Below are 27,840 nucleotides of genomic sequence, written 5' to 3' on the forward strand. Positions count from 1 at the left end.
TCTATACATGACTACTGGAAAAACCATAGCTTTGACTAGATGGACCTTTGTTGGTAAAGATATGTCTCTGCTCTTTAATATGCTGTCCAGGTTGGTCATAGCTTTTCTTCCAAGGAGTAAGTGTCTTTTAATTTCATGGCTGCAGTCACCATCTGCAGTGATTTTGGAGCCCAAGAAAATAAAGTCTATCACTGTTTCTACTGTTTCCCCATCTATTTGCCATGAAATTATGGGACCAGATGCCATGATATTTGTTTTTTGAATGTTGAGTTTTAAGCCAGTTTTTTCACTCTCCTCTTTCACTTTCATCAAGAGATTCTTTAATTCCTCTTCACTTTCTGCCATAAGGGTGGTATCATCTGCGTATCTCAGGTTATTGATATTTCTCCCAGCAATCTTGATTCCAGCTTGTGCTTCATCCAGCCCGGCATTTTGCATGATGTACTCTGCATATAAGTTAAGTAAGCAGGGTGACAATATGCAGGCTTGACGTACTCCTTTCTCAGTTTGGAACCAGTTTGTTGTTCCATGTCCGGTTCTAATGGTTGCTTCTTCACCTGCGTACAGATTTCTCAAGAAGTAGGTAAGATGGTCTGGTATTCCCATCTCTTTAAGAATGTTCCACAGTTTGTTGTGATCTACACAGCCAAAGGCTTTAATGTAGTGAATGAAGCAGAAGTAGATGTTTTTCTGGAACTCTCTTGCTTTTTCTATGATCCAACAGATATTGGCAATTTGATCTCTGGTTCCTCTGCCTTTTCTAAATCCAGCTTGAACATCTAGAAGTTCACTGTGGCTATATCATATACAATGTCATAGGTAATGCTTTCATTGGCACTGATCTCTAAAATGTCAAATTTCCCTCGTGATTTCCTAATTTTTAAAGGTGCACCTTTATCTAGAGTTTTGGCTTTTTTTCAGGAATAGAGTATTTTTTAAAGTTGGCTTTAATGTTATTGATGTGTGGCTCATGAATAGAATGTGTATCACATTGGTTCCTTGAGATTATTGATTTTCCTTAGGGCTTTGATTCTGAAAGTTCCCTATGTGTTCAGTAAGAGTGTTCTCTCTCACTAGTTGTAAAATTCATCATAGCACTGTTAGGTCTAGATGATGAGTTATGAGAGTCAAGTAGTCTATATTTTTGCTAATTTTGCCTATGTAAATTGTCAACTTCCTAAGAGGAGTGTATAAGAAGTCCCTGTTTCCCATAAATGGATCCCATTTGCTTTCCATTTTAAAGGCTGTCATCGTATCCTGTCCTTTATGTCTTGGTCTTACTGTACATAACTCCCTTTGTCCCTTGTATCATTTTTGCTTTAAACGCTATGATCTAATGACCATATTGCTATACCAGCTTTTGTTTGTTTTGCACCAGTGTGGCCTGGCATTTCCCTTTCTATTCCTTTATTTCCCACCTGTGTGTATCTCTTTGTGTAAGTTTGTCTCTTCAGAGAGTCTGTTTCTGGACCTTGGCTTTTCCTCCACCTTGAAAGTTATGTTGTCTGGTGTGTTCAATGCATTCACCCTTATTGCAGATGCTACTATATTCAGGCTCAAAACTGCCATCTGTTCCGCACTTTCTGTTTACCTTGTTTCTTTTGATTTTCTTCTATGTTTCACTGGAGAGATTAGATTGCATCTGTGTGTCTCTTTCTTTTCTTTTTTTTAAAGGGCTACCATGTTTAGATCATGCTGGGATATCTAATCCAGAATATCTCTCCTTTAAGGTGGAGAACTTAATTAAGTCAAGGGCCTTAAGAACACAACCAGAATAGATTGAAGCGCATGGCTGAGGAAGAAGGAAGATGTTGGAGGAGCAGCCTTGGGATCCGGCCCTAGCCCTGTGTTCCTGGCAACCGGAAGCCAGGTGCGGGGATGCCGCGAGGGGGCGCCGCAGAGCGCAGAGGCAGTTAGAGGTGCCCAGGGCTTCTCTGAGCGACACCCGCAGGGGCGGAGGCTCCCTGGACCTCCTGGTCCGGCTCCTGGTCCTTTGGCCCCAACTCAGGGAGACCACGGCAGGCAGGGATTGGGCTTGGATGGGTAGGCTGCTTGTGTGGTGCTGAGGGTGGGGGTTGCTTGCAGGGGGCGTGGGTAGGTACTGGGACTGGGAGGTGGGGTTTGGGGGTGGGGGTTCGGAATTTGGGTTTGGAGATGGGACGGTTTTCTGGGAAGAAGCCGGTGATGAGGGTCCTTGCTGCGGCCAGCTGCTTTTCTCACTGGACCCTCCTGTTCCCAGGTGAGGGTGCCAGGCCCAAGGAAGATTGTGCAATGAGCCTGGCAACCCCAGAGGCATCAACAGCTTCAAGGCACCTGCAATCCCTGCAGGTCCCAGTACCCGCCGTTGCTCCTGTGCCACCCACGCCCACTGCGAAAGAGACTGTGGGATCCAGCCAGACCCCTGTGTTGGAAGGGTTGCCTCCTCTAGGTACTGCCTTTGGACAGGGCTGTACTTGTGCTTGGAGCCCAACTGGGATCATGTCCTGGCCAGGGGTCGGGGAGCAGGGGTGGGTTGGGTTGCAGGGTTAGACCATTCTGGATAATTTGAGAGGAAACCTGGCTCTGCTTTGGGAGGCACAGGTGGTAGAGGTGGAGTTGGAAGCGGTGTTGGTGTTGGCGGTGGTGGAGGAAGTGGAGGTGATGGAGAAGGTGGAATGGAGACAGCAGCTTCACTCTAGTCCCCTTTACTGAGCCAAGGAGCCTGTGGCCATCGGATTTTGGAGATGGTTGGTGGAAAGCCAGCCCCAGAAAGAAAGTGGCCCTGGCAGGTCAGCCTGCAGTTCAGAGATTGGCACAGATGCGGAGGTTCCCTCATCGCCCCACAGTGAGTGCTGACGGCAGCTCATCATGTAACTGGGTGAGTATCTGGGCCAGTGGGCTCGGTCTGTTGCTTGGGCTACATTAAACAGAGCCGTTCACATCCCCCTGCCTGAGCCTGTACCTGAGCTTTCCTTTCTTAATTTTAAAAGGAGGTCATATACACTATGAGTGAAACAAGAGTCTTGAATTTCTACCAAGATCCCAGGTGCTTCTCTGGTGGTCCTGGGACCTCACTTGGAGAACTGCTAACTCCAGTGGTTAGGTGTCAGGAGAGGATGTGGTTTAGAACATAAAAAGGCTGATGGCTGGTATAGGAGATGGGAACAGGCTGGGAAGAACCTGGAAGGGGTGGAGGAGAGAGTAGACCCTCCAGCATCTCTATGAGGGCATATTGTCTTCCCACAGCTATCAAGACCTTACGGTGAAGATGGGAACCACATACTTATTTTCAGGTTGCCAAACTACAGTGGTCGTTCCAGTTAAACACATTTTTTGGCATACGGATTTTAATTCAACCCTTATCACTAATGACATTGCCCTTCTTCAGCTGGCCCACTCTGTGAATTATTCTGCATACATCCAGCCAGTGTCTCCCTAGAAAGAATTTTGAAGTGAGACCTGGGACACAGTGCTGGATGACTGGATGGGGCCGAATTATAGAATTTGGTGAGACTGGGGAAGTCTGGAGCCCTGGGGTTGGCCAGTCGGCTGAAGGGAGGGTCAGGGAGGCTGGTGGGCAAGGGAGGAGGTGGAGCTGAGGCTGCCTGGGAGTGACTGCAGCGCAGTAGGGATTCCTCCTGTTGCGTTAGACCTGGGGGCGGGGGTCCCAGTATGGTGGGTCCTCTCCAGGACAGACTTCAGCTCCAGGATGATGAGCTGTCTGCTAGTCAGAGCTGTCCTGCTCTGGAATTACCTGCCAGGTGGGGAGGGAGCTTCTTGTGCCTGGGATGTGGGTCTAGCCAGAGCAGCCCTGGGAAGAGGCTGGGTTGGTACCCATGGGCACTGCCTGTCCCGGAGTCTGTGACCGAGCCCTGTACAGACACCTGTCACTGCTACTGTGGATACTCACAGTGATGACACTTGGCTTTTGTATCAGGCCTTGTAAGAAGCCTTGTCTCTTTGTGTCCTGATCTGTTCCTCCTTCTGACTTGGCTTAGCTTCTTACCTCGTCTGCTCCCTGTGTGAGCAGTTGGCCTCAGGTCCTTCTGTGTCAAATGGGACAGAACCCACTGTCCTTCCTTCTCTAAGAGGGAAGGAATGTGAATGCCCCGATCAAGACCCACCGTGGGATCTGAATGACCCTGCCGTGTTCCACTCATGCAGATTCTCTTACTCCTGAATTGTCTCTGTAGACCCAGGTTCAACATCACCTTAACTTCAGGAAGCTGAGGAACTCATTATTCCCCTAAAGCAATGTGCTGTGATGGTCGAGAAAACAGCAAACAAATCAGACAGTCAGGTTCAAAAAGGGATGGTCTGTGCCCAGAACATAAAGAGTACAGGTCCCTGTAGGGTGAGTTGATGGGTCCCTTGCCACCTCTGTATTGAGGTTGTCCCCTGAAAGTTTCTTCATTCCCTAGTAACAGGGCCTGAGTTATCTCCCACCTTCTTTTTCTCCTAAAGCCTTTGCTTTAGGAGATTCAGTAGAGAGCCCCTCAAGACATCTGTGAGCTGGCCTGGCCTGTTCCTCCAATAGGGAGCAGCCCTCCCATCCTGGGGGTGCTGCCAGCATGCAGTAAAGTGGGAGTGATGATGATAATTTGAGTATATCCCTGCAGGACCAATGTCCAGCGCTTACTGGCCGTATAGCTCCTGTGCGTTCCTAGAACTTGGGAAAGAATAGTATTTCTCAGATGATGGTAAATGTTCAGCTCTCAAATGTCATTCAAGGAAACCTGGGCCGGGGGAAGGACCTTGGTGCTGTCTCCCCAGTCCTTTCATAGTTGCCAACCTGTTATGATTATCTCCTCCATTCTTTTGCTTGTTTCTTTTTTTTTCCTCCAGGGAGATTCTGGGAGTCCCCTGGTCTGTCAGTTTCAGACATCATGGGTCCAGGTGGGACTGTGAGCTGGGGTGATCGCTGTGGTTGGAAAGAAGTGCCTGCAGTGTACACAGATGTTAGTTTCTACAAGGACTGGATCACTGCAAGAATGAGTCAGGCATCGGGTCTGGACTCTGGATTCCTTATTCTGCTACTGTGTCTGTTGCTGCCTCTGGGCATCCTGGCAACCCTGTGATCACCCTGGCCTCTGCCATTTCTGCTTGTGAGTCTCACATTAGCCCTGCCTCTGAGATTCCTCTCCTACTCAATGCCCTGTCCTCAAATCCATTTGGGGTCCACTGATCCTGTGGAGATCCACAGGACAGAGTGGCTGCAAGTGAAGACTGAAATGGTACCTGCCTGGAGCTCCAGGAACCTGCCTCATTGAGCCCTATCTGTAGGCCGTGCTCTGCTTGCCAGGAAGGAGTGGGTGAAACCATCCCACCTGGATGGACAGCGACCTGCCAGGTGATGCTTCAGGATGCTGCACGAGTCTTGGAGAACATTTTTCCATTGTCACCGGTGAAGCAGTGTTAGACCTGACACTTTATCAGACCAGCCCACCTGATGATTGTTGGGAGGGAGGGAGGAGGCTTTGTCATTTCCATATTGGACTCAGTTGTCTGGGTTGGGAGAAGGTCCTCTGCTTCCCAGTGTAGATCGGTCTGTGAGTGTGCAGGCTCTGCTGCACAAACCCTCATGGGTCAACTTAGTCTTGGAACCACCTTCCCAGTGCTACAGTGGCGCCTCTGAACTCACCACTCAGCATTCAGGAGAGTGGAAATTTCAGGTGTGAAACTAATACATGTTTGGAGAGTCTCTTGTATGTTCTGAAGCTGTGCTCTCCTGAAGTTTGTGGTGTTACACATAGCATATTAGGAAACGAGTTTCCCATTTAACTGGAGGAGTTTTCATGGCATCCATTACTCTCTAGAAAGTGGGAGATGAGGAGCCTGTGTACTTGGTTAGAAGTGTGATGTGTTCAGTTCAGTTCAGTCGCTCAGTCATGTCTGACTCTTTGCGACCCCATGAATCGAAGCACGCCAGGCCTCCCTATCCATCACCAACTCCCAGAGTTCACTCAAACTCACGTCCATCGAGTCGGTGATGCCATCCAGCCATCTCATCCTCTGTCATCCCCTTCTCCTCCTGCCCCCAATCCCTCCCAGCATTAGAGTCTTTTCCAACTCTTCGCATGAGGTGCCCAAAGTATTGGCGTTTCAGCTTTAGCGTCAATCCTTCCAATGAACACCCAGAACTGATCTCCTTTAGAATGGACTGGTTGGATGTCCTTGCAGTCCAAGGGACTCTCAAGAGTCTTCTCCAACACCACAGTTCAAAAGCATCAGTTCTTTGGCGCTCAGCTTTCTTCACAGTGATATGTTAGGCATTGGAAACTGGAGCTTCTTATATGCTTCTCTCAGGAAGGTGATAAGTTATGTAGGTAAAATTAAGCAAAAACACAGAGGAGTTGCCTCTCACAATTTATCATCTAGACCTAACAGTGCTATGAGGAATTTTACAACTACCGACAGAGAACACTTACTCTTTTTGAATGCTCAGGGAACTTGAAGAGTAAAAGCCTAAAGAGGGACTTTCCTGGTGGTCCAATTTTAAGATTCTGCATTCCCAATGTGATAGGAGGGAGGGCGGGGCGGGAGGGGGGCCCCCGTGTTTGATCCCTGGTCAGGAACTAGATTCTACCTTTTGCAGCTGAAAAGAGCATGTGTGCCAGAACTAAACACTGCTGCTGCCGCCAAGTCACTTCAGTCGTGTCCAGCTTTGTGTGACCCCATGGGCGGAAGCCCACCAGGCTCCCCTGTCCCTGGGATTCTCCAGGCGAGAGTACTGGAGTGGGATGCACAACTGAACACAGTGCAGTTAAATAAAGTTGTTAAAGAGCCTATGGAAAATCAACAATCTCAGGGAATCTGTGTGAGACACATTCTGTTCATGAGCCACATAGCAATAATATTAAAATCAATTTTTAAAAATCCCATATTTCTGAAACAAAGTCAAAACCGTAGTGAATGGCCATCCTTTAAAAGGGAAATCATGAGGAAATTATAACTTTCCAGTTTCCCGTAATTGGTCCCCTGTGCTTCGCCTTTTAAAGGCGTTTCCTTATGTATCTTGTTAACATATTATCCCAGCTTTTTTTGGGTTTCTTTTGCACCAGTGTGTCCTGGCATTCCGCTTTCTGTCTCTTTACTTCCCAGGTGTCTGTATCTCCGTGTAAATTTGTGTCTTCAGTGATCTACTTCTGGACCTTGCCTTTTCCTCCAGTTTGAAAGTAGTTGTTTGGGATGTTCAACTCATTCACGTTTTTTTGCAGACGCTATTATATTCGGGCTGGAAACTGCCATGTTGTCCCGTGTTTTCCTAATATCATACTTCTATTTGTGTTTCTTTTATGTTTCACTGGGCAGATCGCATTTCTTCTTCTTCTTCTTCTTTTTTAAGTCTCCAGTGTTTAGATCACGCTAAGGCATCTAATTCCTGATATCTCTACTTTAAGGTGGAGAACTTAATTACGAGTTCAAGGGTGGACTGAAGAAGCATGGCTGAAGAAGCAGAAAGTGAAGATGTTGGAGCCGCAGGCCCCGGCTCTGTGTTCCCTCCAACCGGAGGGCAGGCGCGTAGCCCCCACGAGGGGGCGCCGCAGAGCGCGGAGGCGGCTAGAGGCGGCCATGGCGTCTCTGGGAGTTCCCCGCGGCGGCGGCGGCAGCTCCTTAGGCCTTCTGGTCTGGCTCTTGTTCCTTTGGCCACAGCTCTGTGAGACAGGGCCGGCAAGGACTGGAGGTGGCTAGGCTGCACTGATGCATGGCAGCTGGGGCTGACGGCTGGACTAGGGCTGGGGGACGGAAGGGGGAGCTGGGGATGGTGCCCTGGGCAGAGGCCGGTGCTGACGGGCCGCACTCCAGGCCGCTCCTTTTCTCACTGGTCCCTGGCCTCCCTCAGGTGAGCGTGCCAGACCCAAGGAGGATTCTGCAATGAGCCGGGCAAACGCAGAGGCCCCCTCAGCTCCAGGACCCCTGAAATCTGAGGCGGTTCCAACTGCTCCAGGGCTGCCTACACCCCCAGTGGAAGATGTTCTGCAGACCCCGCCTCCCTTTGGAGGGTCGTTCGTACCAGGTACTGCTTCTTTCTGCACGGGGCTCTACAGGCCTGCCTGGGAACTAGAGGCAGCACATCCCTGGCTGGGTGACTGTCCTGGTGGGTTTGAGAGGAAACCTGTCTCTCCCTCAGCGGTGAGGGGGGTGGGCGCAGATGCAGAGACAGTGGTGGCGGCGGTGGAAGGCGGTTGGAGGTATTAGAAGGGAGCTAGCAGCTTCATCTCCAGCCCCTCTTTTTACTGAGCCCAGGAACATGTGGCCATCGGAAGATGAGGATAGTTGGTGGAATGCCAGCCCCAGACAGAAAGTGGCCCTGGCAGGTGAGCCTGCAGATCAACAATGTACACGTGTGCGGAGGCTCCCTCATTGCCCCGCGGTGGGTACTGACTGCAGCTCACTGCATATTTGGGTGAGTGTTTTCTGTTCTGGGCTTGGCCTGCTGCTCAGGCTGTTACGAAGTGGAGCCATTCCTGCCCTTTTCCTCTTCTTCATCTGAAAAAGAGGCCACAGTCCCTAGTTTGTGTTCACTGCGAGTGCTACATGAGTTTTGCATTTCTACCAAGAGCCCACGTTCTGCTCCAGTGGCTGTGGGACCTCAGTTGGAGACCACGGACTCCAGTGGTTAGGGCTCTGCAAGGGGATGTGGTTTAGAGGGAGAAAAAGGCCAGTGGCTGTCATGTGTGCTAAGTCACTTCAGTCGTGTCCGACTCTGTGTGGCCCTATGGACTGTAGCCTATCAGACTCATGTGTCCATAGATTCTCCAGGCAAACATACTGGAGTGGGTATCCACGCTCTCCTCCAGGGGATCTTCCAGACCTGGGGATCAAATCCGAGTCTCTTAGGCCTCTCGCATCGGCAGGCAGAGTCTTTACCGCTGAGCAACCTGGAAAGCCCTGATGGCTGTTGCAGGAGATGGGATCAGGATGAGAAGAACCTGGAAGGGGTGGGATGGGGGGAGCGTAGCCCCTCCAACATCTCTGTGAGGGCCGTGTTCTCTTTCCACAGCTTTGAGGAATATACAGTGCGGATGGGAAGCACACTGTTACGTCCCCAATTGGGAATGGTCATTCCAGTTCGAGACATCGTTTGCCATAGCTTTTATGATGTTAGAACTTTGATTAATGACATAGCTCTTGTTCTGCTGGCCCACTCTGTGAATTATTCTGCATCCATCCAGCCAGTGTGTCTCCCTGTAAAGAATTTTGAAGCGGAAACTGGGACACGGTGCTGGGTGACTGGATGGGGCCAACTGAAGGAAGACGGTGAGACTGGCAGGCAGGGTCTGAGGGGGAAGTCTGGAGCCCTGGGGTTGGCCAGTCGGCTGAAGGGAGGGTCAGGGAGGCTGGTTCTCTACAGGTGGGCAAGGGAGGAGGTGGAGCTGAGGCTGCCTGGGAGTGACTGCAGTGCAGTAGGGATTCCTCCTGTTGCGTTAGACCTGGGGGCAGGGGTCCTGGTATGGTGGGTCCTCTCCAGGGCAGACTTCAGCTCCAGGATGATGAGCTGTCTGCCAGTCAGAGCTGTCCTGCTCTGGAATTACCTGCCAGGTGGGGAGGGAGCTTCTTGTGCCTGGGATGTGGGTCTAGCCAGAGCAGCCCTGGGAAGAGGCTGGGTTGGTACCCGTGGGCACTCCTTGTCCCGGAGTCTGTGACCGAGCCCTGTACAGACACCTGTCACTGCTATTGCTGATACACACAGTGATGACAGTTGCTTTTGTATCAGGCCTTGTAAGAAGCCTTGTCTCTTTGTGTCCTGATCCGTTCCTCCTTCTGACGGCTTAGCTTCTTACCTCGTCTGCTCCCTGTGTGAGCAGGTGGCCTCATGTCCTTCTGTATCAAATGGTTCAGAACCCACTGTCCTTCCTTCTCTTAGAAGAAAGGAGTGTGAATGCCCCGATCAAGACCCAGAGTGTGGGACTTCCTTGCAGTCCAGTGGTTAAGACCCCACGCTTCCACTCCAGGGGGTGCAGGTTTGATCTGTGGTTAGGGAGTTAAGATCCTGCATGCCGCACAGTGCAGCCAAAAACTCAAACACAAAAGACCCAGCATGGGATCTGGGGGCCCCGTTCTAGTCAACTCAAGCAGACATTTTATTTCTGAGTTGTCTTTCTGTAGCCAAAGTGCTGCCAGAAATTCTTCAGGAGACTGACCAAATCCTTCTTCGCCACACACTATGTAATAAGAAATTGCAGACACATTTAGGATATCGTCGTACATTAGTTCGAAAAGGGATGATCTGTGGCTATCACGAATATCTTAAAAGCCCCTGCAAGGTGAGTTGATGGGTCCCTTGCCACCTCTGTACTGAGGTTGTGCAGTTTCCTTCTTCCCCAGTAGCAGGGCCTGGGTTATTTCCCACCTCCTCTTTCAGCCTTTACTTAAGGAGATTCAGGGGAGAACCCCTCAAGATACCCATGAGCTGGCCTGGCCTGTTCCTCCAATAGGGAGCAGCCCTCCCATCCTGGGGGTGCTTCCGGGTGTGGTGAAGTTGGAGGTGATGATGATAATCACGTAGTTCCTGTAACTGAGTTCTTTCTGTCGTCACTTCCTGTGCCAGTGTGAGCATTCACCCACATTAGCTCAGTCTCCCAGCTCACAACCCTCCACCTAGACATTATGCATCTTATTATACAGATGTGGGCCCTTCAGAGACATAAGTCCCGGATCCCCTCGGGAGTGCCTGTAGGAGCCCTGGGCCCACAGCCTCCCCTCTGCCCTGAGCAGCTTCCTGAGCAGGGGACAGGGGACAGGTCTCAGGATGAGTGTTTGGGTCCTGGCAAGAGGAGAACATCACTGTGGGAGAGGGAGCAGTGAGTCCGTGGCTCAAGGTCTGATGCACCGGCCATGTTTAGGGAATGGGTTTCTGGTCTGGAGCAGTGAGGAGGCCAGTATGGCCAGAGTAGGGGGCTGGAGTCAGAAAGTGTGGCCTGCAGGCTGTCTGCGTTTCTCGGTCCTGTCCAGGCAGGCCTGTAGGCCAGGAGTTTGTTCTTCATCGTGTGGGCCGTGGTGCTGAGCCGCAGGCAGGACCTGGGCTGGGGGTGGGGGTGGGGGCGGGGAAAGGAGTTGGTTTGTGTCACCACTTCTAGTCACCGACTGCATGTGAGGTTGGGGTGAGGGCGAGCTTGAGGAGGACTCTGAGTTTATGATGAGCTGGTTGGTGAGGGGCCTACCAGAACAGGGCTGAGGAAGGATGTGCAGTGTGTGTGTGAGCTGGGGGTTTAGCAAGTCTGGATGTGTTTGGAGAGAGGGGCTGCTGGTAGACGATGTAGTTGGATGTGTGGGTTTAGGGCGGGCAGAGAGTTCGGGTGACTCCAGAGGTAAGGACTCTGGCTCCCCCATGCTGGAATGATAGTGAGAGAATGTCACAGCTGGGAAGGCCCAGGACTGACCAGTGGAATAGACTCTGGCCTTAGAGCCCGACAAGGGCTCTGGAAGCTACTCACAGTGCCAGGGGATGTCCCTTTAGTTGCTGGGTGGTGGGAGGCTTGGAGAAGCACAGGGGCAGGGGAGGCTTAGGGGCACTGAAGGAGAATTTAAGTATATCCTGGCAGGACTGATGTCCAGGGCTTACTGGCCTTATAGCTCCTGTGGGTTCCTGAGCACCTGAGAAGCAGTAGTATTTCTCAGATGATGTTAAAGTATTCAGCTCTCAAATGTCATTCAAGGAAACCTGGGCCTGCTAGGTACCTGGGGAAGGACCTTGGTGACACTAGCAAGATCCCTAGTGCCTTGCTAGAAATCAGCCTTTTTTGATGATGATCCCCTTACATCCTTGTTTCTTTTTTTTTTTTTTCCTCTAGGGAGATTCTGGGGGTCCCCTGGTCTGTGAATTTGATGACACCTGGGTCCAGGTGGGGATTGTGAGTTGGGGCATTGCCTGTGGTCGCAGTGAATTGCCTATAGTTTATACAGAAGTTAGCTCCTACAAGGACTGGATCACTGATCACATCATTAAGGTGCCCTCCTGTGCCTCAGCTGGATTCTTGATCCTGTCACTGTCCCTGGTGTTGCCCCTGGGCCTCCTGGTGGCCCTGTGATCACCCTGGTCCACGTTCCCCCCGTTTTTGAGTCTCACATTAGCTCTGCCTCTGACCTCTCACTCCTACTCAGTGCTGTTTCCTCAATTCCATTTGGGATCCACTGACCCTGTGGAGATCCACATGACAGAAAGTGGTAGCAAGGAAGGAACCCTGGATGTTTCCCAGCCTGCTGTTCCAGGCACCTGCATTATCATGCCTTCTTCTTGGCTGTGCTCTGCCTGCCGGGAAGGAGTGGGTGAAACCATCCCAGCTGGATGGACAGCAACCTGCCAGGTGATGCTTCATGATTCTTTATCTACGTCTGGGCATCATCTAACAAAGAAGAGACATCATCAACGGTGCAACAGCATTAGACCTGACACTTTATCAAACCAGTCTGCGTGGTGATTGTTAGGAGAGACTGAGGAGGCCTCACCGTGTTCGCTTCTGACTCAGTTGTCTGGGTTAGCAGAAGGTCCCCTGCTGCCCAGTGTGGATCCGAGTCCCCATTCTTTGCCACACAAATCTTCCTGGGGCAACTCAGTCTTGGAACCTTCTTCTCAGTGCTCCAGCGGTCACATGCAAGCTCACCCCAAGTTGTGTTGAGGCAGTTATGGAGTATGGAGATTTCTGATGTCAGCTGAATAAATGTTTATTCTTTTGTGTTCTGATGCTCTTCTCTCCGTGCAGTTGTGGGGTTGCATATGACATACTCTGTAGAAAACTAGTTTCTCATTTGGCTAAGAAACTATTCATGGTTCTCATTAAGCTCTAGACAGGGAGGTGAGTCCACACATACTCATTGATGAGTCTAGGAATGGTTTTAGCTGGCAGGTTCCTGTTCCCTGTACTCCTATTATAGTTATCAGCATGTCTGTGGGGAGCTTTGTACCCTAATTTCATAGCCTTTGTAGCTTAGAGTAGAGAATCAAGAGAGACTGGAACTGGGAGTAAAACTTACTCAGGCAGGGGCATGAGTAATATTATTCCTCCTCCCCTGCTTCTGCTTGCTGGTCACCTCCACTTTATTACCAAAGGTCTGCATTCCCATCAGTTCAGTTCACTTCAGTTGTTCAGTCGTGTCTGACTCTTTGAGACCCCATGGACCACAGCACGCCAGGCCTCCCTGTCCATCACCAACTCCTGGAGTTTACTCAAACTCATGTCCTTTGAGTCGGTGATGCGATCCAGCCATCTCATCCTCTGTTATCCCCTTCTCCTCTCTCCTTCAATCTTTCCCAGCATCAGGGTCTTTTCAACTGAGTCAGGTCTTTGCATCAGGTGGCTAAAGTACTGGAGTTTCAGCTTCACCATCACTCCTTCCAATGAGTATTCAGGACTGATTGCCTTTAGGATGGATTGGTTGGATCTCCTTGGAGTCCAAGGAACTCTCTCAAGAGTCTTCTCCAACACCACAGTTCAAAAGAATCAACTCTTCGGCGCTCAGCTTTCTTTATAGTCCAACTCTCACATCCATACATGACTACTGGAAAAACCAAAGCCTTGACTAGACGGACCTTTGTTGGCAAAGTAATATCTCTGCTTTTGAATATGCTGTCCAGGTTGGTCGTAACTTTTCTTCCAAGGAGCAAGCGTCTTTTAATTTCATGGCCACAGTCACCATCTGCAGTGATTTTGGAGCCCCAAAGATTAAAGTCTGCCACTGTTTCCTCTGTTTCTCCATCTATTTGCCATGAAATGGGACTGGATGCAATGATCTTAGTTTTCTGAATTGTTGAGCTTTAAACCAACCTTTTCACTCTTCTGTTTCACTTTCATCAAGAGGCTCTTTGGTTCTTCTTCACTTTCTGCCATAAGGGTGGTGTCATCTGCGTATCTGAGGTTATTGATATTTCTCCCAGCAATCTTGATTCCAGCTTGTGCTTCATCCAGCCCAGCATTTCTCATGATGTACTCTGCATAGAAGTTAAATAAGCAGAGTGACAATATACAGCCTTGACATACTCCTTTTCCTATTTGAAACCAGTCTATTGTTCCATGTCCAATTCTAACTTGCTTCCTGACCTGAATACAGATTTCTCAAGAGGAAGGTCAAGTGGTCTGTATTCCCATCTCTTTCAGAATTTTCCACAGTTTATTGTGATCCACACAGTCAAAGGCTTTGGCATAGTCAATAAAGCAGAAATTAAAGCAGAAATAGATGTTTTTCTGGAACTTGCTTGCTTTTTTGATGATCCAGCAGATGTTGGTAATTTGATCTCTGGTTCCTCTGCCTTTTCTAAAACCAGCTGAACATCTAGAAGTTCTTGGTTCACATATTGTTGAAGCCTGGCTTGGAGAATTTTGAGCATTACTTTGCTAGTGTGTGAGATGAGTGCAATTGTGCAGTAGTTTAAGCATTCTTTGGCATTGCCTTTCTTAGGGACTGGAATGAAAGCTGACCTTTTCCAGTCCTGTGGCCACTGCTAAGTATTCCAAATTTGCTGGCATATTGAGTGCAGCACTTTCACAGCATCACCTCATGGCAAATAAATGGAGAAACAGTGGAAACAGTGATGGACTGTTTATTTTGGGGGGCTCCAAAATCACTGCAGATGGTTACTGCAGCTGTGAAATTAAAAGACGCTTGCTCCTTGGAAGAAAAGTTATGACCAACCTAGACAGGATATTAAAAAGCAGAGATACTACTTTGCCAATAAAGGTCCATCTAGGCAAGGCTATGGCTTTTCTAGTAGTCATGTATGGATGTGAGAGTTGGACTGTAAAGAAAGTTGAGAGCCAAAGAACTGATGGTTTTGAACTGTGGTGTTGGAGAAGACTCTTGAGAGTCCCTTGTACAGTAAGGAGATCCAACCAATCCATCCTAAAGGAAATCAGTCCTGAATATTCGTTGGAAGGACTGATGCTGAAGCTGAAACTCCAATACTTTGGCAACCTGATGCGAAGAACTGACTTATTTGAAAAGATGCTGATGCTGGGAAAGATTGAAGGCAGGAGGAGAAGGGGACGACAGAGGATGAGATGGTTGGATGGCATCACTCACTCAATAGACATGAATTTGAGTAAACTCCAGGAGTTGGTGATGGACAGGGAGGCCTGGCGTGCTGCAGTCCATGGGGTCATGAAGAGTCAGACACGACTGAGCAACTGAACTGATGTAAATCAGTGAAGTTAAAACACAGCCTCACACTGTACACAAAAGTAAAATGGCTTAAAGACCTAAATATAAGACATAACACCATAAAACTCCTACAAGAGAACACAGGCAGAACTCCCTGAGCTAAATCATACCAATGTTTTCTTTGATCACTCTCCCAAGGCAATAAAAATAAAAGCAAAAGCAAACAAATGGAAGCTAAGGAAACTGACAAGCTTTTGCACAGCAAAGGAAACCATAAACAAAATGAAAGACAGCCTACTGACTGGGAGGATATATTTGCAAATGATATGACTGACAAGGGCTTAATTTCCAAAATATACAAACAGCTCATGTAACTCAACAGAGAAAACAACCCAATCAGAAAATGCGCAGAAGACCTACATGGACATTTCTCCAAAGAAGACATATTGGTGGCCAACAGGCACAAGCAAAGATGCTGAACGTCAGCATTTTTAATTAGTAGAAAAACAGAAATAAAAACTACAGTGAGGTATCACCTCACACCAGTGAGAATGACCATTATAAAAAAAAAATACACAAAAAAAAATGCTGGAGAAGATGTGGAGAAAAGGGAACCCTCCTGCACTGTTGGTGGGAATAAAAATTGATGCAGCCTCTATGGAAAACAATATGGAGGGTCCCCAAAAAACTAAAAATAGAGTTGCCATAATGATTCAGTAGTCCCACTTCTGGGCATATACATGGATGAAACTATAATTTAAAAAGATGGGCACACCCCTGTGTTCATAGCAGCACTATTCACAATAGCCAAGACATGGAAACAACCTAAATGTCCATCGACAGATGAATGGATAAAGATGATATAGCACATATATATGACGGATTATACTCAGCCATGAAAAAGAACAAAATAATGCCAGCATTATTTTGCAGCATCCTAGATGGACCTCAAGATGATTATATTAAGTGAAGTCAGAAGAAGACAAATACCATATGATATCGCTTATATGTGAAATCTAAAATATGACACAAATGAACATATCTATGTATCAGAAACAGGCTAACAGACACAGAGAACAGACTTGTGGTTACCAAGGAGGGGTGAGGGAGGGTTAGATCAGGAGTTTGGGATTAGCAGATGCAAACAATTATATATAGAATGGATAAACACGCGGATTTTTTTTACCAGCTGAGCCACCAGGGAAGCCCAAGAATACTTGAGTGGGTAGCCTACTCCTTCTCCAGCAGGTCTTCCTGATGAGGAATCAAAGCGGGATCTCCTGCATTGCAGGCAGATTCTTTACCAACTGAGCTATCAGGGAATCCCACTGTATAACACAGGAAATATATTTAATGTCCTGTGATAAGCCATGGTGAAGAAAAAAGGAAAAAGAATGCATCTATATAATCTCTGTACTCTGTCACTTGAGTTATGTCTGACTCTGCGACCCCATGGACTGTAGCCTGCCAGGCTCCTCTTTCCATGGGATTCTCCAGGCAACAGTATTGGAGTGGGTTGCCATGTCCTCCAGGGGATCTTCCTGACCCAGGGATTGAACCTGTGTTTCTGTGTCTCCTGCATTACAGGGGGATTCTTAACCCACTGAGCCACCTGGGACACCCCATGTAATCTAAGTATATAAATAAATAATTTTGCTGTACAGCAGAAATTAACATAAATCAACTATACCTCAATAAAATTAAAAAAAAGAAGTCACTGAATATTCACGGGTTAACAAAATAAATTGAACTTCTTGTTCCTATGTCATCCCAATCAGGTGTTCTTGATCAGCAGGTGGCTTTTCTCTATATTATGTCCTCTCAGCCCTGTGGTTCATGCTTACCTACCTCAGAATTCCCTGGAGGGCTTGTTCAACTACAGATAACTGATTCCACTCCTAGAGTTTTACATCCTGTAGGTGTGGGTGGGTCTTAAAAATGTACATCTCTTAAGTTCCCAGGTGCTGCTCCTGCTGCTCTGTGGACCACACTTTGAGAGCCATTGCTCTGCATCGACACAGTAGAGAAGTCAATCTTCTCTTTACTGCCTTTGCATCGAAGTGGCACATGTCACCTCTCCTCACCTCCTATTAGTGGAACTCATATTCTGGACCGCTGCAGATGCTAGGGTGCAGAATGTGGTTCCCAGACTTGGGTCCCCCACACTTGACAGAAGCAGCAGGAATCTTGGTTGTCATCTCCCAATCCTGGATACACCAGTTCAGTTCAGTTCAGTCGCTCAGTCGTGTCCGACTCTCTGCGACCCCGTGAATGGCAGCATGCCAGGCCTCCCTGTCTATCACCAACTCCCGGAGTTCACTCAGACTCACGTCCATCGAGTCAGTGATGCCATCCAGCCATCTCATCCTCTGTCGTCCCCTTCTCCTCCTGCCCCCAATCCCTCCCAGCATCAGAGCCTTCTCCAATGAGTCAACTCTTCGCATGAGGTGGCCAAAGTACTGGAGCCTCAGCTTTAGCATCATTCCTTCCAAAGAAATCCCAGGGCTGATGTCCTTCAGAATGGGCTGGTTGGATCTCCTTGCAGTCCAAGGGACTCTCAAGAGTCTTCTCCAACACCACATTTCAAAAGCATCAATTTTTCAGCAGTCTGCCTTCTTCACAGTCCAACTCTCACATCCATACATGACCACAGGAAAAACCATAACCTTGACTAGACCAAGCAGATCCCAAAACAGCATTCTTCTACAAATCATCCTGTGAAAGCCCAAGGTTTCATATCTGCCACCGTTTCAGTTTCTACCATCCCACTGGTGGTTTGTGAAAGTGTATAAACGCCTTTCTGAGGTCTCCCCCAAGGTCTCTTGTTCAAGTCTTCAGTTCAGTTCAGTCGCTCAGTCGTGTCTGACTCTTTGTGACCCCATGAATCGCAGCACGCCAGGCCTCCCTGTCCATCACCAACTCCCGGAGTTCACCCAGACTCGCATCCATCGAGTCAGTGATGCCATCCAGCCATCTCATCCTCGGTCGTCCCCTTCTCCTCCTGCCCCCAATCCCTCCCAGCATCAGAGTCTTTTTCCAATGAGTCAACTCTTCACATGAGGTGGCCAAAGTACTGGAGCCTCAGCTTTAGCATCATTCCTTCCAAAGAAATCCCAGGGCTGATGTCCTTCAGAATGGGCTGGTTGGATCTCCTTGCAGTCCAAGGGACTCTCAAGAGTCTTCTCCAACACCACAGTTCAAAAGCATCAATTTTTCGGCAGTCTGCCTTCTTCACAGTTCAACTCTCACATCCATACATGACCACAGGAAAAACCATAGCCTTGACTAGATGGACCTTAGTCGGCAAAGTAACGTCCCTGCTTTTGAATATACTATCTAGGTTAGTCATAACTTTTCTTCCAAGGAGTAAGCGTCTTTCAATTTCATGGCTGCAGTCACCATCTGCAGTGATTTTGGAGCCCCCAAAAATAAAGTCGACACTGTTTCCACTGTTTCCCCATCTATTTCCCATGGAGTGATGGGACCAGATGTCATGATCTTCGTTTTCTGAATGTTGAGCTTTAAGCCAACTTTTTCACTCTCCACTTTCACTTTCACCAAGAGGCTTTTTAGTTCCTCTTCACTTTCTGCCAAAAGGGTGGTGTCATCTGCATATCTGAGGTTATTGATATTTCTCTTGGCAATCTTGATTCCAGCTTGTGTTTCTTCCAGTCCAGCGTTTCTCATGATGTACTCTGCATAGAAGTTAAATAAGCAGGGTGACAATATACATCCTCGACGTACTCCTTTTCCTATTTGCAACCAGTCTGTTGTTCCATGTCCAGTTCTAACTGTTGCTTCCTGAACTGCATACAGATTTCCAGCTTAAATGTCACTTTCATAAGGACATCTTCCCTAATTCCCTAGCCTTAGTGTTCTTTTCTGGTGCTTTCTATATCTTTCCAGAGTCTCAAAACAACATAAACTGAGAAACTCTTCAACGCAAGGGAAACAAGGTTGTGATCAGAGGCTGGACAATATGTCGCCAACACCAGTCTGAGGATTTGGATGTGCCTTCACTGGCCAGGTTTGGGGGTACAGTCACCAACTTAAGGCACTTGGGGGTACTTCCATGGCACCGGCCACTGAGGAGGCAACGAGAGGCCCAAGGCTCCGCAGTCATCTTCACGGAGCCCGCAGGAGGTGGGCCTACGTGTTGCTGAGAGTTCATGATTCCAGGTGCACCATCGCGCGACATCGACGTCATCACGTGCTGGACGGGCCGTCACGTGTCTGAAGCTCCGTCATGTGCGTCAAGTGCGGGTAAGTCGTCGCGGCGTCCGGGGTTCACGCGCGCCGCCGCTGCTGCCGCTAGAGGCCGCCTCAGGGGCCTTATGGCCGCGTTGCTGCCCTGCCTTAGCGCAGGGCGTGCAGCCTCGAGGCCGTTAGGCCTGAGCCGTAGCTTCTTGCTGCTGCTACTGCTGCTGCTGAACTCGGGTGAGGGCGGCGTCTGTTCCGCGCCGCTCCCGTCCGCTCCGGGTCGTCCTCCCCCGACGCTGCCCTCCAACCCGCGGGAGAGGCCGGGATGGGCCCTGCGCCGCCCGCCAGCCCGTAGCCCCTTCTCTTCTACTGAGCCTTCGGGCCTCCCTCAGGGCGGTTCCCTTGTTCCAGGACTCGCAAACTCCCGCCCTCTCTTCGTCTACCCTTAGGCCTGCCAGCCCTACAGCCTCCTGAGGCCCCGTGGTGCGAGGGTAGTCACCCCTGCTGTGAGGGCTAAGCCCAGGGTCTCCCCACACTTAAACCAGTGTGGTCACTTCACCTTCTCAGACCCTCTGTTCTTCGGAGGGTAGCCTCACTAGCAGTGGCTTCCTTCCCTCAGGAAACACAGGCCCTCAGGTGCTGTTTCCCTTGACTCCCTCAGGCCCGGCGGCCCCTCCAAACCTGAGTGTTACCCTTTCTTTAGGAATCAGAGCCAGGCCTCCTGTTCAAGGTCGGCCTGCTCACCCCAGCTCTGGACTCTGGGCCCTCCGTCTGCGCTCGTGGATCTGTATCCTCTCCCTTTCTATTTACTGTGTTTCTTCATCCTGTCTCATCCCCTCACTGCCAGATTTCTCGAAGTAAGTTTTCACTTCATCTTTCCTTCGGGTGCTTCCTCGCTTCTCAACCAATCCTTAGCGCGTTCCTAGCATGTCTTTGCCCTGTCATCCCTGACCTTTCCACTCCTCCCTCTGATTTTCTCTAATCCCTCCGCTTCTCTTAGGCCGTGTTCCTGAATCTCCTCTACCTCAGAGTGGCTCCCATGCTCTTCTGTGTTCCTAGGCGCCCCATGTTCTGGTCATCCCTGACTTATTGGTGTTCCCAGAAGTCTTGTCTGGGTTCCCTCTTCACTGCTCCCTGAGTGAACTCACTTGCCCTGGGTATTGAGCTGCAGCTGGCATTTATGTGATGCTGCTCCCTCAGGAAACAGTGTGCCTGGATGCACAGCAACATACTGGGCACCTGTTCTTGAATGACCTAGAGCCATCACAGCTCCTTGGGTTCCAAAGTTGAGATCCTCTTCTTCTGATAAACTAGGTTCTCTTATTCTGTCCTCTTACTCAGTGGATAGTAGTCATTTATCTCTAAAATCAGAAATTGGGGAGTTATCCGTAGACTCGGCTATCTTCCTTAGTCCCATCCAGCTCATCAAGTCTTTTGCCACTGCCACTTCGTGCAGCCCTCTTCATTTGTAGCCTGGCTTCTGCCACGGCTTTGGTGAAATCTTACTGCATTCAGCCTTTTCACCTTCCTATCTAATCTGCATACTGCCTTCACAATACAAGCCTGACCATGTCACACCTCCGCTGGCCTCCCTCCTCCCAGAGTCTCACCCAGGCTTCTTGGCCTGACTTATGAAGGCACTTCTGATTGACTCCTGACTTTCTTCCTGTGGCGTCATTTCTTGCCATCACAGGCTTTGTCCTTTATCCTCTAGAGTCTCCAGCTTACACCATGATGCGTCTTTCATAAAGAATGTCATTGTCACTTTTCATTTCTGTTTTACTCTCTTCATCTTTAAGATCTGGCACAATAACCCCTCTTTCCAGAATCCTCTCTGTCTTCTTCTGGACTTACCTGCCACCTGGAGCCTTGTCCCCACTTGATCTCACATGAGTGACTGTGTGTTTACTTGTGACTTCTCTTCTGGACAACCTGCTCCTCAAGTGCACATACAGGGTGGGTGTGTCTGATACACCTCTGTCTCTTGATACAACCCTCAGCCCCTTGTCTTTGGGCTCCAGGGCTGGGAACAGAGTGGGAGATTAGGAAATAATTGGTGAAGGAGTGAATGAACTAATGAAAAATGTACTTCATTGTCATCCTGTTACAACCTCTTATTTCATCTCTGTTCCCTGTTTCTCCTCCAGGTTACAAAGGAGACAGCACCAAACCAGGTGGGTAGGGTAAGACCCTGCCTCAAGAAAACCTTGGATCCTGGGAGGGTATATTCTGAAGAGGGTCACAGAGCTAGTGTTTCTGGGTCTATAAGAAGCAGAAACTCAGTGTAAATGGCCTGCTTTCTAAAGAACAGCCTGTGCCTGTCAGGAAGTACAGACTCAACAGTGCACAATGAAAGAGTATCTGGGCCTCCTGTGGGAATGCAGAGCCTCTTCAAGTTCAACTGAGGCTGTATCCCATCAGGGAACATGCCCAGGAAGAAACCTTTTGAGCTCTGAACTGTTCATTTACAAATGGAGCCTCTTGGGCCTTATGGAAGTGTCTGCAGAGCCTGGCTCTTCTGAGATCTTCCTGTCTTTTTCCTTAGACTTTTAAGGGTGGAGGGTTGTGTTGCCCCTGTTTGTTCATAGGTTTCCATTGTAACAGGTGCACCCCGATTTATTGTGGATTGTTTGGTTGATTAAGTTAGTTATTTCTTCTTATATCTTTGCCCCACCCCTATTCCTTCTCTTCACTCTCCTCCCAGCCTTTCTTGTATGTTCGATACATATCTTTGTGTTTTGGCATAAATACATATTGTGGTTTTATGTGCATGTATTTGTAACTTACATAAACAGTATGTGCTCTAGATCTCTTTCTGTTTCCTCCTCTTTTCATTTAGCTCCATTTAAAAAATATTTTCCTTGGAAAAATTTTAAACGTACAAAAGACTGAAAATAGTATAAGAACACATACATATACATAATTTTTTTCAGAATCAGTTGAGAGTAGCATACAATTCTTTATCTCTGAATACTCTGATGTGTATTTTCTAAGGATATTCTCTTAGGTAATCACAGTACAACCTATGAATTTCAAAAATTCAGCCCTCTGCATTCCTACCAGCAATTTGTGAAGTTGTATATATTGTTACAGACCGCCCACCCCTTGGCTTCATCCAGCTTTTGCCTATCTAATAGATTAAAAAAACTGACTCTTTAGTTTAATTGAGATTTTCCTCATTACTAATGAGCATGTCTCATTGTGCTTTTGGCCTCTTGAATTTCCTCTTCTGATAAATTGATTGTCCTTATCCCTTTGTACATAGTCTATTGTTCTTTTTTCTTGATTTCCTAGAGTTCCTTGTATATTCCTAACAAAAGCATTGATTTTAGACATTGCAGATATTACCTACTGATCTGTCATCTGTCTGTTAACCTTGTTCCTGGGGTCAAAAATCCTTGATTTTTATGTAATCATGTTAATCAGTTTAATGCTTTTATGGGTTGTGGTTTGAGGTTTGTTTAAAGAGTCCTTTTCCATCCTATGTCACATGTTTGCCTGTTAACTTTACAGTTTTACCTTCAAGGTCTTCAAGTACTACTAGAGAAGAATTGAGTTTTGTTTTTTTTTCTTATTTTATAATGAGCCAGTTTTCCCAGCACCGTCTGCTCAACAGTCCATCATTTACTCAGATTGTGGTAGCTCCTTTATTTACATTAAGTTCCTGTATTCTGAGGAACAATTTCAAGTTCTCTGTTCCTTTTTTGGGGTCCACTTGTCTGTCCTTGTCAGTACCCCAGTTTTTGTTACTATGGCTTTGTTGTGTGCCTTAGTATCTGCTAGGACAAGTATCCCTTCTTTGCTCTACTTTATGGACCTTTGTTTTTCTATTTCAATTTTAAAGTAAGTTTATCAAATTTCTTAAAAATTTGAAATGGGAAAGTGACTTTACAGATTAATTTTGGGGAGAATTGCATCTGAAATATTTATTCTGTTTTAAAACACTGGGTCTTTCTCCATTTATTCCAGTCATTTTCAGTGTCCTTTATTAGAGTTTGAAATGTATTACCACAGACATCTGGCTTAGTGTTGAATACTTGAACTCCAGGGTGTTTTATAATTTGTAGCTATAAAATGTATCTTATTTGAATATAGTTGTGCTACGTTCAGGTCAGTTGGGGTAGAGAAATGTTACTGATTTTACAAGTCAGCTATTGAAGTATTATATACATGCACACAAAAAGTGCACAGATCTTGTACCCAGCTCATGAAATTATCACACAGTGAATGCATCTGTGCAGTCTCCACCCAGTCAGAAAGTAGAATGGTACCAGCACCCAGAAGCTCCCTTCTGTCACCCCAGTTGCTTCCTTTGCCATCCTCCCACAAAGTATCATTACTCCTGGCTTCTGAAAGTAGAATTTTTTTGGTTTGTTCTTTAATGCTGTATGATGTTTCCTGTAGGTTTCCTGTAGATTTTCTTACTTTGCTGAAGTAAGAGTTTGTTTTTTAGTCATAAAGCTGTGTTGAATTTTTGAAATGCCCTTTTCTATATCTGTTGAGAAAAGCACATGATTTTTCCTTAGAGAAAAAGAACTGTTTATGTGGAGAATACACCAAGAGTGCTTCCACTGTGGACTACCCTTGTGCCCTGGGACAATCTCTACATGATCATGGTTCATTATTTTAAAAAATATAATATTGGCTAATATTTTATTTACAATTCTGCATGTATGTTCACATTCATATGGTCATACAACTTGATTGTTGAAACTGCTTGCAAACTAACAGTGTGTAAGCTGTGAGTGGGAGGCCTCTGTTGGCTCCATGCTGGGGCTTTTTCTTGAATTGTCTATGTAAAGATTTCTGACATAGAAGTCTGGAGACTTTCTTGACTCTGAGTAGGATGGGGACAGAGGCCTTTTGCATTTAAGAGATGCAGAAAAGCTTTTAGGAACATGGCCTGAGAACATAAGAAAATACATTTCCTGTCTTGGGGCTCCTATGTTTCTCCCTAGTTTTGAAGTTCTGTGTTTTTCGCTCCCTGTGTGTCTCAGTATCTCTCTCCTCCTCCTGTCATCTCTCTGTTTTGATGCTTTTTATCTCTGTTATTGTCATTTTCTGTCCAGCTCAGTGCCTTTGGGTAGGCCGCTGCTCTTCGCTCACCTTTAGTTTCCCCTTGTTTGAAATGGAAGGAAGTCCCTGAGTTTACAGCCTTGTGCAAATTCCCCTGGGGGCATCTTGGTCTTAGTCATCCTTAGCCTCCGCTGTGTGACCACTGTATCTCCCTGGCACACTGTTCCTGAAGCTTGTGGCCAACCTTGGTGGCCGAAGAACTTGGACCTGTCTCGCCATTGGCCCTGGGAAGTGAGCCTCCGAGTGGGAAATGAGCACGTGTGTGGAGGGGCCCTCATTGACCTCAACTGGGTGGTGACTGCTGCCCACTGCATCCAAGGGTGAGTATGGCCTCTGGAAACCCAAGACTGTAAAGGACCCAGCCTAGACTCCTTGTTTCCTTCGTGAAATAGTGTGGGGATATAGGAGGTTGAGGGAGCGGGAAGGGATGTCCAGAATAGGAGAGAGTCATTCTTATGATCTCACAGAGGCCAGGGAACTGAGCCAGGGCAGGAACCCAAGCAACAGAGACTATCCTAGCCAGGGCAACAGGCAAACCCAGCATACACCCCACCCCTCACACACATGAGAACCTGCGTGCGTGCTAGTAACTACACATGGACCAGGCCACTTGATCAGCTCGACTGATGAATGAGGAGGCAGTCATCTCTCTGACCCTGAGGGCACCTAGGCTGGATGAGCAGGATGGAGTGAGCAGGGCAAATCAGGCAGGACTTCTATTAACGGGAGCATCCTTGGTGGAGGTAGGAGCATAGTGTTGCTTGAGAACCTGAGATCCACCAGATGGGGCTCTGTGTCTCCTGTAGCACAAAAGAGTATTCAGTGATTCTTGGCACCTCCAAGCTGATGCCCCCGAACTCCACAAGAACCCTCTTGATCCCTGTGAGGGACATCATTATGCACCCCAAGTACTGGGGCCGGACCTTCATCATGGGTGATGTGGCCCTTCTTCAGCTTTACAATCCTGTCATCATCAGCAAGTATGTGCAGCCCATCTGCCTTCCGGAGCCCAACTACAGCCTGAAGGTTGGGACACAGTGCTGGGTAACTGGCTGGGGCCAGGTTAAACAGCGCTTCTCAGGTAAGGAGGAAGGGGTTGGGGGTGAGGTATGGCACCCCAGAGGGTACACTCCATTCTCTTGGGGTCTTGCCTGCTGAGCCCCTTCATGGTGCCTCTCACGAAGCTGTTTCCTCTGACCCCTGGTTCTTTGGATGTGTTAGGATTGCTCCTCACATGAGAACTGTTGCCATGGTTGACACCATTGCACTTGCTGTGGGCCCTTCATTTAGACCTAGGAAAGCCTGATCATTTGCTTCTTTCAGAAGCTTAGAGTTAGGGATTCATAAATTCATTCAGTTATTCGTTTACCTGACAGATGTCAATGTTCAGGCATCTGCCACATGCCAGACCCTTGGCACTGAGGATGTATGTCCTGCCTCTTGGGAACTCATAACTGGAGTGTGGGTAGGGGCACAGACTCACAAGGAAAGAGGCAGAGACTTTATCAGGTGATCATGAGAGTAAGTCAGGAGGAGTCTGGGATGAGCTCTGGGCAGAGGGTCTGCCTGAGGTGCCAGAAGGAGGAATGAGTGTCAATCAGGTGGCAGAGGGCACAGCCAGTACAAAGGTCAGAGGCTGGAGAGAAGCAGCATGGTGTTGGGGTCTCAATTTTGGAGTAGTTACACTGAAACTTGTATTGTATCCTGCTTGGTTCAAAAGCAAAAGATTCCCAGAGAAAAGGATTTTGGAGAAGAGCTTTAGAGAGTTAGGTGCTTGTCAGACATGGTCCACACCACAGGGGAAGGGCCAAGTGAAGGAGGGCCTGGAGACGTGAAGGGCTGTGGCCAAGTCTTGATGCTGGAGGGACAAACCCTGGGAAGAGGCAGGGTTGAGTGGAATGAGGAGTCAGTTCTCACCCCACTGGACTCCTCCACAGCCAACTCCACGCTGGCCCCAGAGCTGCAGGAGGCCGAGGTGTTTATCATGGACAACAAGAAGTGTGACCAGATTTACCGCAAGAAGTCCCACATCCCCCGTGTTGTCCCCCTTGTGCTGGGGGATATGATTTGTGCCACCAATTACAGAGAAGACTTGTGCTCTGTGAGTTTCTGGGAGGTTCTGGCAGCTGTCCTTCGGTTGGGATGATTCCAGATAGGGGGGCAGTTCCCCAGGGAGGGGCTTGCTTGGCCTCCCTCTTTGTCCTCATCATCAGGCAGAGCCCTTCTCCTGTCTTCCTTCCCCGTGACTTTGATTTTTGCCTGATATTCTGGGATGGGGTCCTCAGCTGAGGAGTGAAGGAAGATTCCATGAACTGAGATCCTCAAGGATTGAAACAAGCTTCCAAGCAGAACTCAGAGGGTGGGCATTCTGGGTCCCTCAGTCCCTTGGGCTCCAGCTGGGCCAGGAGCCTCCATCACTCCTTTCTCTTTGCCTAGGGGGATTCTGGGGGTCCATTGGCTTGTGAAGTCGAGGGCAGATGGATTCTTGCTGGGGTGTTGTCCTGGGAAAAGGCCTGCGCCAAAGTACATAATCCGGGCGTGTATACCCGTATCACCAAATACAGCAGATGGATCAAGAAGCAAATAAGCAATGGGATTCTCTCAGTTCCCTGCACTTCTGCCTGGCTCCTACTCCTGTTCTGGCTGCTGCAGCCCCAGATGGGCCCCTGATCTTTGCTCTCCCTTCTCCATGCTTCGCCTTTGCTGAATGAGGCCAGATCAAGATTAGATCAAGGTCATGGGTCTGTATTCAACAAGAGTCAAGATGGGGAAAAAGTGGCCCCTGGGACTGAGTCCAGTTTTGGCCTCCTAGTGGGGAGGGAAGTGGTGGATGACTAAGCCTTGAGTGACCAGGAGAAAGGAAGTGTGGCCTAGAAGTGCTCTGGAATTGGGGATCAAGATAGCAGGGATTAAATTTGTGAAAACATAAGCTGACTCTGTTCTCTTTTCTGGGTGGCCCTGGGTATTGGGGATCGGTGGGTGGGCAGGGCCTCCTGGAATTAATTCTCAGGAGGCTTCCCAGAGTGGAGACGGTTGTTTTTGCTAAGCCACTTGTGCTGCGGCTTTGGGAAAGGGCTTGGGCCTGAAGCATCAGTTTTCTCAACTGTAAAGTGGGCGTGAGGGGAGCAACTGAGACATGCACTATAGGTGACAGTAGGAAGGACCTATCATGCTCCAAAATCAGCTTTCCTTGTTTTCATAACTGGCATATAAAAAAATGATTACAAAAGTCCTGGTCCTGTATTTTTTTTAAATTAAAAATAATTAAAAGCAATATTTGGATTTTTGTTGTGATTTACCAAAAACATTGAGAAATAAACATAAAGATTCCCCCTTGCTCATTAACCCCCCACCAGTAATGCTGCTCCCCTCCTCAAAAGTAATCGTTGTTAGCATCCTTAAATATATCAATGATTTTTTAAGCAATTAGACTCATATATCTATTATTAATAACCTACATTAAAAAAAACTATATGCCTTGAAAATCTT

The 27,840-nt window shown here is 48.0% G+C and overlaps 2 protein-coding genes and 1 pseudogene across 2 annotated transcripts; all 3 read left to right on the forward strand.

Moving 5' to 3' along the window:
• LOC106503426 lies at window positions 1,879–7,152 on the forward strand (annotated as a pseudogene).
• Window positions 6,667–12,627, forward strand: LOC102184767 (serine protease 44-like). Its single transcript, XM_018038484.1, has 5 exons — window positions 6,667–7,996; window positions 8,227–8,386; window positions 8,984–9,240; window positions 10,090–10,247; window positions 11,775–12,627. The coding sequence occupies exons 1-5, from the start codon at window positions 7,855–7,857 to the stop codon at window positions 12,009–12,011; spliced, it is 954 nt and encodes a 317-aa protein (XP_017893973.1). The 5' UTR covers window positions 6,667–7,854; the 3' UTR covers window positions 12,012–12,627.
• On the forward strand, window positions 19,352–27,270 carry PRSS45 (protease, serine 45). Its single transcript, XM_018066737.1, has 6 exons — window positions 19,352–19,512; window positions 21,423–21,449; window positions 24,524–24,671; window positions 25,158–25,432; window positions 26,289–26,452; window positions 26,788–27,270. Exons 1-6 carry the CDS (start codon window positions 19,410–19,412, stop codon window positions 27,019–27,021), a joined length of 951 nt encoding a protein of 316 aa, XP_017922226.1. The 5' UTR covers window positions 19,352–19,409; the 3' UTR covers window positions 27,022–27,270.

Source organism: Capra hircus, chromosome 22 (genome assembly GCF_001704415.2).
Source record: "Capra hircus breed San Clemente chromosome 22, ASM170441v1, whole genome shotgun sequence".
NCBI lineage: Eukaryota > Metazoa > Chordata > Mammalia > Artiodactyla > Bovidae > Capra > Capra hircus.

Bases quoted from the DNA above. Each gene is read 5' to 3' on its own strand.
- LOC102184767 (XM_018038484.1), top strand. From the start codon at position 7,855: ATGAGCCGGGCAAACGCAGAGGCCCCCTCAGCTCCAGGACCCCTGAAA. The intron at 7,997-8,226 runs GTACTGCTTCTT...TACTGAGCCCAG, and splicing joins TGGAGGGTCGTTCGTACCAG to GAACATGTGGCCATCGGAAG. The intron at 10,248-11,774 runs GTGAGTTGATGG...TTTTTCCTCTAG, and splicing joins ATCTTAAAAGCCCCTGCAAG to GGAGATTCTGGGGGTCCCCT.
- PRSS45 (XM_018066737.1), top strand. From the start codon at position 19,410: ATGGCCGCGTTGCTGCCCTGCCTTAGCGCAGGGCGTGCAGCCTCGAGG. The intron at 25,433-26,288 runs GTAAGGAGGAAG...ACTCCTCCACAG, and splicing joins GGTTAAACAGCGCTTCTCAG to CCAACTCCACGCTGGCCCCA. The intron at 26,453-26,787 runs GTGAGTTTCTGG...CTCTTTGCCTAG, and splicing joins ACAGAGAAGACTTGTGCTCT to GGGGATTCTGGGGGTCCATT.